Source organism: Hypanus sabinus, chromosome 7, assembly GCF_030144855.1.
Source record: "Hypanus sabinus isolate sHypSab1 chromosome 7, sHypSab1.hap1, whole genome shotgun sequence".
NCBI lineage: Eukaryota > Metazoa > Chordata > Chondrichthyes > Myliobatiformes > Dasyatidae > Hypanus > Hypanus sabinus.
In genome coordinates, this window is record NC_082712.1 from 63,825,591 (window position 1) to 63,838,416 (window position 12,826).

The following is a 12,826-nucleotide window of genomic DNA, read 5'->3' on the forward strand; positions in this document are numbered from 1 at the left end:
CTTTAAAGCTGCTAACTCAATGAAATAGTTACCATCTAGAATCTCACAATAAATGCACAATAAAACATTCAGGTCTATAGCTGGAAAACATGGTAACAACAGAAGCCACATCATCCTGAATATGCACTTATTAATAGAGAATTGACACACAGATGATGATGATGCCCATGTTAGGAGAAAGGTAAAATTCCAATGAAGCAACTAAAAATGATCTTCCAGCATTCAACATTTGCCCAGGGTTAAAAAAAATTCAGCTCTTTAAAGTTGCTATTCCATAAAAGGTATTCCCCAAATTGCTGACTATAAATAGGAGTATTATAAACTGCTAATTCATTAAAGTCCATCACCAATGACTGGAGCTTACTAACCTGCAGCTTGAGGGAAGCCAACAGCAGGCCCAAATCCACCAGCACCATAAGGACTGGAGATGATACCTGGTGCACCTATCAAAAGTTAATTAAGTTAGAGTTACTTAAATCACATATCCTACTTTACTTCTTGACAGTCCTTTCTCTTTTAGAATCAATGCACTAATGTTTTAAAAAACTGCTTAAATTACTTTTCTACAATGGAGTAGCAGTTCCTTGCTTTACTGTATTTATATAGTAGATTACATATGCAATCAAGTGTTGCCAGCTACAGCTTCCACTTGCAATTGAAAGAAAACCTCATATAGGGATCATTTACAAAGATTATTCTAGAAATGTAGAGCTTTTGCACACAATATTTAATTCACCTACATTGAAACTGCCTTTGAAATGATAATTACACAACAAAATGAAAACATTCCACTGATAAATCAGCATATTTACTCCAGATTGAGTGTTGTTGCCATTCACTCCCACTCCCTTTCTTCAGCCAATTCAGTTCATATTCAGAGAAAGGTCTGATCAGGTAGGACATACAATTATTTCCTCATGAAGCAAAGAGAAAAACAATCAATTCTAAATGATTGCTGCAAGTACAGGTTTGTGCTATGGGAAATGCTACCAAAGGTATTCTTATGACACAAAATCCCTGAACTCCTTGTTCAGAAGCAATATATCTTTTTGCAACAAATTTCTTGACAAACAGAATAAAATCACTCATTAAAAAAAAATCACTGAATAATTATATCCATAAGGTACCAAGTCACTAGTGAGGCAAAAAAAAAATCAAATAGCACCTTTTCTAACACTAATAAAGCAAAATAGCAAAATTTGGTTTGGGTCTCTTGATATATTGTCCAAACATATTGTTCTGATATTCATCAGTTCAGATTCAATCCTAAGCATTCAAACTTGGCGTAAAGTACACCTTTGGGGCCTGGGGAGGGAGCACTCCCACCTACATACAGTCTGTCAGTAATTTAGCAACCAAGGACAGACTCTTTTCATCTAAAATTTTCACAGTTCAAAGACAAATGAGAATGGCAAATGAAACATTATTACAGCCTTTTCCAGTGTTAAAAAAATACCCCCATCCTGATCTTCAGTTAACTGCTTGTAATTCGATCACAACAAAAATATCTACATTTATTAAGTACAGCTGACTTGACCCTGAAAATTGGAACGGCAATAACAATTTAACTGTGTTTTAACTTACTTGCTGTGATGCACTAAAAGGGGATACAATCCAGTCAATTCAATCCCTTAACTCAGTGTAAACTCTGACTAGCTCAACAGGTGCACATTTAAGTTGTTTGGCAATCACAAAAGACATTGCTTCAAAATTAACAAAGCTACAAATTGGTTGGTCACCTATCATCCCTGACATATTGCCTCAATAGCATACAAATGTTTTCTCTTGAAATCAATTTTTGGTGTAACTGTCTAAAGTTACAAAATCCATCTGCTGGTTTTACCAAAAAGAGATACCCTCAATACTTAATTATAATTTCAAGTACAAGAAAAGCTGTTGGTTGCAAATAATTAAAAGGGTAGCCTGTGTTTTCAAACACCCTCCCTCCAACATCCTTTGGAAAGAAATATTAATCAATGCCTGTAATACTTAAAGTAACCTGGGAATATTGAATATGAAAAAAAAAACATTTGACTAGAAACATTTAGTATCTAATTCAAAGAACACATTACTTGTTGATGCAATGAACCTCAAACAATATGAACATCTACTATTTTTGTTTTTGAACAAGTCGCTAAAACCTATACATGCTTGTACAATGGCCAAGTGCAAAAACCCTGTCAAAAACTGTCAACTGTCCCTACTATTCTAACTACATTAAACCTGCCGAGATAGTTCTCTGTATTTACTAAATGTCACTCAGACTTTTCGTAAATACACAAAATCAAACAAATAGTGCTTTATAAAGCAAGAATTTGCTGTTTAATATGCATTTAATATTAACTGTCCTTCCTTTAGAGCATCTAAGATAATCTTATGCACAGTATTCCAGGGCAACTGCCCCCTAAAAATGTCAATTTAAAAGTTCCATGTTTCTTTGGGAGACAATTTGTTACAGTCAATTCATGCAATACAAGTCAGTATGAATACTGATCAAGAGGCTGGTTGGTACAGGCCTTTTGCGATACAGATCGTACATCTTACAAGTTCTGTAAGAGATTGAGAGACACAAGTTATTGAGACAACAGAAGGGAAGTTAACATTTGCTACTGTTTAGCCCATTATGCCTTTGCCAGCCTTCTGGAAAGATTTGCCATTGAACAGCACACTGAAACTTTATCTCCCGGCTTGTGAATTTTACTGAAGTAACTAAAGATCCAACCTTTCCCCCACGCTAATACTGAATTTTCTTCTACCATATTTTAGGGGTTGCATTTAAAATTATTTTTAAAGATAACTTTAAAGATCTCACCACCCCAAAAAAATTTCTCCAGATTGCAGGCAATAGTTCTAATTGGACAAAAGTGGAGTCTGCCAAGCTAATTATCTGATGTAGAACAGGGTCATCTAAACAGGAGGATCATCAATTTAAAAAGTTACCTGTCATTATGTATTTACCTAGAAGTGAAGTTTCCTTACCAAAAGCGGCGGCCACAGGAGGGTCAACAGTGGGCTGGCCGTCGCCGGAAGGAAGATCAAGGCGTGTAAAGTCTCTGCTTTTGTCATTGTTGTATTTAACGTTAAGGCTGGTCAATTTTGAGAATTCGATACGCAAAGTACAGCAGGCATTGTAGATATTTTGCCCATCTAACGACTGAAATCAGAGAACAACGTTATATGCAGTAAAGCAGAATTGGTTAAATACTTGCCTCTTACAGAATAATGACATGATAAGGGCAAAATATTTATTGGCTTTGCCTGCTTGTTATAGCTATTACAAATGAGCATGAGCTGTAATTGTACACCATACTGCAACTTGGCATGGAATTGTACTTCAATTACAGATAGGTATAATATTTTTACTAATAACTCACTTCACATTGGGAAAAAAAACTCTCCTCCACTCCAGCAAAATATATTGCATCATAAGGATACATACATCACTTAACTCCCATGGTACTCTATCCAAGTTGAGAGAACAATACAATGATAAGGTAAAGTGCAACTAAATATTTAAAATTATATAAACAATTAAAACATGCCTGGTAGAACAGGTGATAGGCTCAGAGTTGAAAGGCTGCATCTGAAATAGTGACATTACAAAACAACGGGCAGTGAAGTCACAAGGACATTTTATTCCTCGACGCCATAGCAGTTAAAATAAGCAGTGAAGAATTTGATAATCAAGAGGATTGGTTTAGAATGGCATGGCTAGTGGCAGACAGGTGGATGCATGAGGGTGTTTTGCACAAATGCTATTTTGTGCTAGCTTATATGGACAGCACAGATTACAGGGAGGGCTAGCAATGAGAATACACTGCATCGAACAAGATAGCTGAGTGAAAAGCCCGATTCTGCTGTTTGCGACAGGTCAATTAAGGAAAAACACAACAGCTCCAAAAAGTTTTGTGTGGTAAAGCTGGTGTTCAGGTTCAGAACACTTCTGCATCAAATGCAGCTGTTATACCAGGAAACAACTAACATGGAGAGAAAAAAATTCTGAAGGAAACTGAACGAAGATTTTAAAATATTAAAAATCAGACCCAAAACTATAGCAATAACTCTAAATGACTACCCCATTAACCAGGTTAACACTGAGTTAATAAGATCAGGGACTTCCATATGTAACTCAAGATTGGTGTGAAAGAAATGGGTTTCAAATAATGTGGGACAATGGCACCAAAAATGAGTAAAGGTGAGAGTGGCTCCATTGACAGTGCTGCTTCAATTGGGGTTGGCACTAGCATCACAGCTGATCAATTCATTGGAGTGGGGAGAGTGGGCAAAGAGGGCTCTAGTGAGAGGAAATTTAAATAAAAACAGCAAAGCAATTCTAAACAAGGTCCTGAAACATACTCTAGAATAAAAGGAGATTATAAAGGCTGAATGCTAATTTTTGGAATGTAAGCAGCACTGAAAACAAGGCAATTGAATTCATAGCATATACAAACTAACAGCTGCTTCAGCTGTAAAAGCACATGCAAATTAACTAAAGTGGGGAGATAAACCTCTCAGTATACTTAAATTTAAAAAGAAACATTCAGAATGCAAAAGTAGCTGATAGTAAAGGATCTTAACTCAGAAAAATTGTAGAATTTGAGTGAAGCTAAAAAGGTACAAACAACATTTATGACATTTGTTTATAAACTGCACAAATACCAATAGAATTAATACAACACTCAGTATAAATCAAGTTAAAGTCAGAAGTAACAAGGATAAAAATAATCACTGTGAACACAAATTTACATCCAGTCTGGCAAGGTATGAGAGTTTCTCTTCTACACAATGAGATTCTGTTCAGATCTCTATTTAAGGTACTAAAGGTACTTTTTAAGGTCAACCTGATCCAAAATCTATACACCGACTTTCTATGGAAGACCATTATGCAACTTTAACCAGTCAGCCAAATATAGTAGTGCTAGAAAGTTTGTGAACCCTGTAGAATTTTCTTCATAAATATGGCCTAAAATGTGATCAGATCTTCACGCAAGTCCTAAACTGGATAAACAGAACCCGATCAATTAAGTAACACTAAGATATAAGACCATAAGATATAGGATGAGAATTAGGCCATTAGACCCATCAAGTGTGCTCTACCATTTCATCATGGCTGATCCAATTTTCCTCTCAGCCCCAATCTTCTGGCTTCTCCCCATTTCCCTTCATGCCATGACCAATCAAGAATCAATGAACTTCTGCCATAAAGATATATAAAGACTTGGCATCCACAGTTGCCTGTGGCAAAGAGTTCCACAGATTCACCACTCTCTGGCTAAGGAAATTACTCTTTATCTCTGTTCTAAAAGGATGCACCTCTATTCAGAGGCTCTACATCCACTCTACATCTACATTCAAAAGGTTTCTGAATTCCAGTGAATACAAGCCCAGAGCCCTCAAATATATTTCATATGATAAGCTGTTTAATCATGGAATCACTTTCATAAACATTCTTTGAACCCTCTCCAGTTTCAGCACATCCATTCTAAGGGGCATAAACCTGCTCACAATACTCCAAGTGAAGCCTCACTGGTTCTTTATAAAGTTTCAACATTGCATCCTTGCTTTAATATTCTAGTCCTCTTGAAATGAATGTTAACAATGTATTTGCCTTCCGCACCACTGCAAATTAACCTTTTGGGAATCCTGCACGAGGACTCCTTTGCACCTCCCTTTCTCTCCTTTTAGAAAATAATCAACCTTTTTATTTCTTCTACCAAAGCACATGACCATACACTTCCCATAACTGTATTCCATCTACCATTTCTTCGCCCATTCCCTCAATCCAAGTCCTTCTGTAGGCTCTCTACTTCCTCAAAACTACCTGCCTTTCCACCTATTTTCATATCATCTGTAAACTTTGCAACAAAGCCATCAATCAATTCCATCATCCATGTAAAAAGTATCAGTCTCAACACAGATGAACACCACTAATTAAGCAGTAGCCAGTCAGAAAAGGCTCTTTATTCCCACTCTTTGCCTCCTGCCAATCAGCTATGGCTTTATTCATGCTAGAATCTTGCATGTAATACCATGGGCGTAGTTTTTAGGCTATGTCTTCCCAATCGCCGAGATCAGACTAACTGGCCTGTAGTTTCCTTTCATCTGCCTCCCTCCCTTCTTGAAGAGTGGAGTGATATTTGCAATATTCCAGTCTTCTGGGACCATTCCTGAGTCCAGTAATTCTCAAAAGATCATAACTAAACCTCCACAACCTCTTCAGCCAACTCTTTCAGAACATTGGGGTGTACACCATTTGGGCCAGGTGACTCGTCAACTTTCAGCTTCCCAAAATCACATTGTACTTGTCCGCCTGTCTGTTTATTTATTTATTTATTTATTTATTAGGGGAAATGATCCAATATTGCATGTATTTGTTGGAAAAAGTATGTGAACTCCTCGGGGTAGTGCCTTCTACAAAAGCTATTTGGTGTTAGGTGTTCCAATCAATGGGATGAGATTGGACGTGTGGGTTATAGCGGTGTATATAGAGGGTTATATAAAAAACACAGGTTATTGACAAAGCCTACTCTTCTCAAGATGTGCACTTTGCCTCAATCAAAACAACTTTCAGAGGACCTTAAAGGAAGAATTGTAGAGACGCACGAAAGTTGGAAAAAGCTACAAAAGCATTTCTAAAGAGCTGAATGTTAACCTGTCCACAGTAAGAAAAATCGTCTACAAATGGAGGAAACCCAGTACTGTTGCTACTCTCCCTAGGAGTGAGCATCCTGCAAAGATCACACCAAGAGCCCAACTGAAGGAGGTGAAAAAGAACCCAAGGGTAACAGCAAAAATCACCCAGCAGAGATCTCCAGAACTTGCTAAAGTCTCTGTTCTCGTGTATATTATACAAAAAACGCTGAACAAGAATGGCATTCATGGAAGGAAACCATGGAGGAAACTACTGCTCTCCAAAAAAAAACTGTTGCACATCTCAAGTTTATAAAAGACCCTGGATGTTCTCCAATGCTCCCAAAGCAAAAGTTGAAGTTTTTGGCAGAACTGCACATTGCTATGTTTGGAGGAGAAAGGGCACTGCACACCAACACCAAAACCTAATCCCAACCGTGGAGGAAGGAGCACCTTGGTTTGGGGCTGCTTTACTGCCCCAGGTCCTGGACAGCTTGCAGTCGTTGAGGGAACAATGAGTTCAAAATTGTATCAAGACATTTTACAGGAGAACGTCAGGCTAGCAGTCCATTGCCTGAAGCTTAAAAGAAATTGGATAATGCAACGAGACAATAATCCAAGACTAAATCAAAACAGAATGGTTTAAAATAGTGGTCACCAACATTTTTAAGCCCAAGATCCCCTACCTCGGCCTTAGTAAAGGCAAGATCGACCCCACATCAATTAGTTATACGCATGTGCACCAGGGCAGAAAAGACCGTAAGCAAAATCCCACAACCCGTAAGTAGAAATAATATATAAACACCGGGGATACCTACCCTTTCTTTTTGCACAACGCACCGGTTTAATATTGATAATATTCTTGCGGAACAGCCGACGGTGTTTAACATCAGGGGTGTTAAACACAAACGGAATACAGCGATACTCGAAGCAGGTTCCTTATGTCCAGCCTATTCTAGTTTTCGTGGCTCTCGGCTTCTGTCCCGCTTGCTCATGTTTTTTCCGCTGAGAAAACTCAGCGGGTTTGGATTCAGGGTACTGAAGCAGTTTTGAAGGCTTCATTGCCTCACTAGACAGCCTCCGGGCCCGAACTCAGCCTCCCACCAGGTGCGGCTGGTCATGGGTGGGGTGAGAGGACAAGGTCAGGGCCAGGGGGTCCTCGTACTGGGGCTGTGGCGGTCACAGTCCAGAGAGCGCAGCCAACCAAGCAGGGATTGCAACAGAGCGCCCGCCCGCTCCCCCCCTCCCAACGGTAGGATCTATTGGCCGACAAATATTTGTTTCAGTAGATCGCAGCACAGTAGCTGCTCTGATACTTAAACGCTGAGTCCGAATTAGGTCGTCTGCAAATATTTTAGCACCGGGTTCCCCACGAACATTCAGTGTGGTAAACAGGTTCAGAGGCAGCGCTCCAGGCCAGTAGAGACAGCATTTCCCACCAGCCGGCCGAGGGGAACCGGTGATCCCTGGCACGAGGGTATCACTACGTTTTGTCGCCTGATGACTTCGCGTGAGTTCAAGTTCAACAGTGGGCTGACAGGGAATGAGGACAGGTGCAGCTGACTCATATCGTTTCTTCATGGCCCAGTGGTTGGGGACCAGTGAATTACACCGTGTAGTGCAGGAGAGCTATATGCATGCACACTGGACAGAAAGAATGGATCTGAAACCCCGCAACCCAGAAACAATCTCTCAACAGCATTTGTGTATTTATTTTTCATATTTTTGCGGGGATCAACTGGGAAAGTCTCAAAGATCGACTAGTCCATCGCAATCGATGGGTTGGCGACCACTAGTTTAAAAGGAAAATTTGTCTTTTGAATGACTAAGTGAAAGTCCTGACCTTAATCCTATAGAAATGTTGTGTAAGGGCCTGAAACAAACAGTTCATGCAAAGAAGCCCATCAACATCCCAGAATTGAAGCAGTTCTGTAAGGAGAAATGGCCTAAAATTCCTCCAAGCTAATGTGCAGGACTGATCAACTATTACCAGAAACGTTTGGTTAAAGTTATTGCTGTACAAGGGGAGTCACACCAGTTATTGAAAGCAAAGGCTTACATACTTTTTCCAACAAATATATGTGATATTGGATCATTTTTCTCAATAAATAAATGAACAAATATACTGCTTTTTGTGTATTTATTTGGGTTCTCTTTATCTATTTTTAGAACATGTGAAGATCTGATCATATTTTAGGCCATATTTGTGCAGAAATAGAGAAAATTCTAGAGTTCACAAACTTTCTAGCGCCAAGGGAAAGAACTGTGCTCAGTGATGTTTTGAATATTACGGAGGCTGTTTATAATGACCAAGGAATCATATGTTCATGTTTTTTTTAAAATATGGAAGATGAAAATCTTGCCTCATTTTCCTTACTTTGGGCTGCAGTTCAAAGACAAAACATGAAGCCAAGTATCATCATGCTTTTTGATGAGGATGGGGGTGGGGGGTTGGGTGGAAAGCAGAATTACTTTCAGCTTTTATATTCCTTTTAAATTAAGTGTGAAAGCTCCAACATGTAGCATTAATCAGATAACAGCAAAGGAAAGTATTATATGATTCTCAACTTCTCTGGCATGAATATAAAATGGTTCACAAAGCAGCCACTAAAGCATTAAGAGTGAATGCTGAAAAAAATCTTACACATTAAAATTATTGCAAGGTGTTATGTTAGTCACAGCTGAGGATTTTTGTCAAATGCTACCAATACTTTCACAAGATACTAAAGCAGATAAAATTGAAAGTCTATATTAAAGCATAATGTATTTGGGGAAAAAATAGTAAACAATTAGACTTGAAAAATAACACAAACATATTTAAGCAGGCAGTTCACATGCAAGGGAGTTCAAATTTACTCAAATTGATAAAAAAGGGAAATTAAATATGAAGATTAAAGAAGAATGATTCTGATGGAAAGACTTGGGCTGAATTGTTACATTACTGCACAATCACATGGGGTTTTTAGATGGGTTTAAAAAGACAGTAAACCCCAAGTCTATGAAGATTGGAAGTTGTAAACTAGCGGTATGCAGGAGCGACAGTTGAGAGGATCGTCAATAGTCACAATCTAGATGCAGCTGCAAAATACCTAATTTTATTGTTACCATGTTGGATGTCAATTTAAATGGAGGTAGATCCCAAAAGGCTTCAGGGGGCATAGATAAATAACAGGTATAGGCACTGTTGCTTCATTATATTGCAAGGCAAAGCATTTAACAAAAAAAAAGCAATAAAAAAATGTGGCATGACAGCAAAGTTTTCCCCAGATGGACTTAGATGTCCAAGATAGTCATATACAGGTATGACAAATTGGAGCTTGAGAGGCATGTTGGCCTTTATGAACCACAGTAAAGATATCTTCTAGCAATTATATAGTGCTCAGATGAGACATCACATTGACCTAGGGTCAATGGTCCCTAGGATATTTGAAATAATGTGAATTGAATGAGGAGAATTCAATTAACCCAGGCCTGGTTTCGAGGGAGGACTTCAAAATCCCCTCTCAAAGAAATCAGGACTGAGTTGATTGCAATCTGCCCAGCAGCCCCTGATATAACCCTAGCATAATCACAGGACAATTTACATCAACTAACTTATAAACCAGTAAATTTTTGGACTGTCGGCTGAAACCAGAGTACCCAAAGGAAACATACACAATCATGGGGAGAACATATGAACTTGTTACAGCAGTGGGATTTGTTATCTGCAAAGTTTCTCAAAAATTAATTTTGCAAAAGACAAGATGAATAAACAACCAGGTTTGTTTGGCCCAAAAAAGCAACAAATAAATGGAGTTCCTGCTCAACCCAACACTAACCAGCTTAGCATGATGTGCATGCATTGGATCAGCATACTGTAGGAGTGCCTGGAATTGATTATTCTTTGTGAAAGTGATTATTTTCAGCACAGTTCCATACTTTGTAAAGATCTGTTGGAAGAAAAACAAACTGCCATGAAAAAAAGTTTATTGACTACTTGCATTTGAGCAGCAAATCTTACAGAAGGCCGTGGATTTGGCCCACTACATCACGAGTAAAGCCCTCCCAACTATTGAGAATATCTACATGAAACACTGTCGCAGGAAAGCAGTATCCATCGTCAAAGATCCTCAGCACCCACGACATGCCTTTACTCATTGCTGCCAGGTAGAGGTATACACCACCAGGTTCAAGAACAGTTACCACTCCTCAACCATCAGCCTCTTGAACAAGAGGATAACTTCACTCATCTGCTGAGATGTTCCCATATCCAATTATCTCATTTTAAGGACTCTATCTTGTTTATCATGTTCTTGTTATTTATTGCTATTTATATTTCATTTTACAGAGTTTGTTATCTTTGTGCTCTACTTGAACTTTCATTGATTCTGTTTACAGTTACTATTCTATCGATTTGCTGAGTATGCCTGTAGGAAAAAGAATCTCAGAGCTGTATGTGATGACATACATGTACTCTGATAATAAAATTTACTTTGAAGTTTAAAATTTGCTGGTTGCCATTCAAATGAAATAGAATGACTCCCATGACTGCAAAGCAAGCTGAAATGTAACTGGTCATCAAAGCAATATAAGGATTACCTTAGGGCAGTATATTTTGTTTTACCAAAGCAATGCTAAACATTTTTGTTAGGTACTCTGAATTATGAAAGCAAACATAATTGAATCTACCATTTTCAACCATTAGCACTAGTGAAGGCAAATGGTACACCATTTCCCAAAACAAATTCTACACATTTAATTAATCTGCTTCACTTCATCTGAAATATCTTTTAAAATTACTAAAGCTGTCAATCCTCACCTGATGCAAGACTTCCAGAGTAACAGGATAAAAGAGATTCTCCACAATGATGCGCAAGACAGAACTTTGGCCTGCAAGCAGTGCCCCGTCATTAACTGTGCTGCCCGCCATTGACATATTACTGGTATGCACTGCATTTAATGCTTGCAGAGCAGCTTGGGTGCGCTGTAAAAAGAAATTACACGTTTTACAAATTACAACTTTTCACAAAAATTATATGGGCACCTTGAACACAAATTAATTTTTGAAACAGAGTTGATAGCATACCTGCGTTTTTGGAGCAGGTTCTCACAGAAAAATAACATTAAAGAACACAATGATAAATTGCCAGCAAGGTTTAAAACATATCGAGTATAACTACATTCATTCATCTCATACTTGCTTACTAGTATATTAACACCGCAATTCAATGTAGGAATGTTCAGACAGAATCTGACATCAAGTCTCAATCAAGAATGACCACAAGTGCCTAAAGTCTGGCTGGGAAAATAAATTCTGAAGTTACTTCTTGTTTTTAAAAAATGCAAACCTATTTAAAAGATAGCCTACAGATTTGTAAGAGTGGAGGTTCAAGTTATATTGAATGCCTTCGGGGCAGGAAAGGAATTTAATTCTAATCCCATGCTTCACAATTTTACTGGAAAGTTTCTGCAACAGATAACTTCACCTGGGTCATTCATTTTAAGTGCAATAACATATTTCAGTTCCAGTATTTGGCATTTCCGTTCAGTCAGCTGTGAACCTGGTAGATATAACCAGCAATACATATAACTGTCATATTGCAAACGAACCAGTTACCAATCATTAATTCTTAAGATGTCAGCTTTGACCACAGTTGAATTTGTAATCTGTGTATTTTAAAACCAGCAGCAAATAAACAAAGGGAGTACAAGAATTCACAAGTGAAGCTGCAAACCACAAGTGCATTAAAAAAGAATGGAAGCTCGCACAATGTAAGGATTTAAAATTAGTTAATAATGTAAGTTGTTAAATTAAGAGAAAAACTACTCCACAATTTTAGTGGCATGCTTATAATTGAGTTTATAACTAGCCTAGTTTATTAGCACAAAAATAATAACTGTAGTATGCAGATACATGTAAAATTCTGTGATCCTAAAGATAATTAGCAAAATATGATGAGTCATTCAGACCTGGCTCCATTACCCTCAACTTACCCAATGATAGTTACCTATCCTGTAATATCTAGCAATTCAAATAATTCTAGTACCTTGGAACTGTACTTCCTGAGAAGTCAACAGACATTTTCCAAACTTGAGTTTTGCAAGATTATTTTTAAATGGCCATTTCATGTTGCACATCAAATCAGGGAGTGGTCTATGTTCAGTTAAAATGTAATATACAATAGTTTTTGGATACAGATTCCAAAAGCATCTTTAA

The 12,826-nt window shown here is 37.9% G+C and overlaps 1 protein-coding gene across 5 annotated transcripts in view; it reads right to left on the minus strand.

Annotated features, from left to right (window-relative positions):
* ptbp3 (polypyrimidine tract binding protein 3) overlaps positions 1-12,826 on the minus strand; it is an 82,370-nt gene that overhangs the window by 16,363 nt on the left and 53,181 nt on the right. For 2 of the 5 annotated variants that reach the window (XM_059974837.1, XM_059974833.1), the window contains 5 exons: positions 11,429-11,593; positions 10,449-10,559; positions 2,959-3,154; positions 813-914; positions 369-443 (listed from right to left, as the gene is read on the minus strand). In XM_059974837.1, coding sequence (XP_059830820.1) covers positions 369-443; positions 813-914; positions 2,959-3,154; positions 10,449-10,559; positions 11,429-11,593 — 649 coding nt within the window. The remainder of the gene's footprint in view (positions 1-368; positions 444-812; positions 915-2,958; positions 3,155-10,448; positions 10,560-11,428; positions 11,594-12,826) is intronic. The other 3 variants (XM_059974834.1, XM_059974838.1, XM_059974839.1) reach the window with 3 other exon arrangements.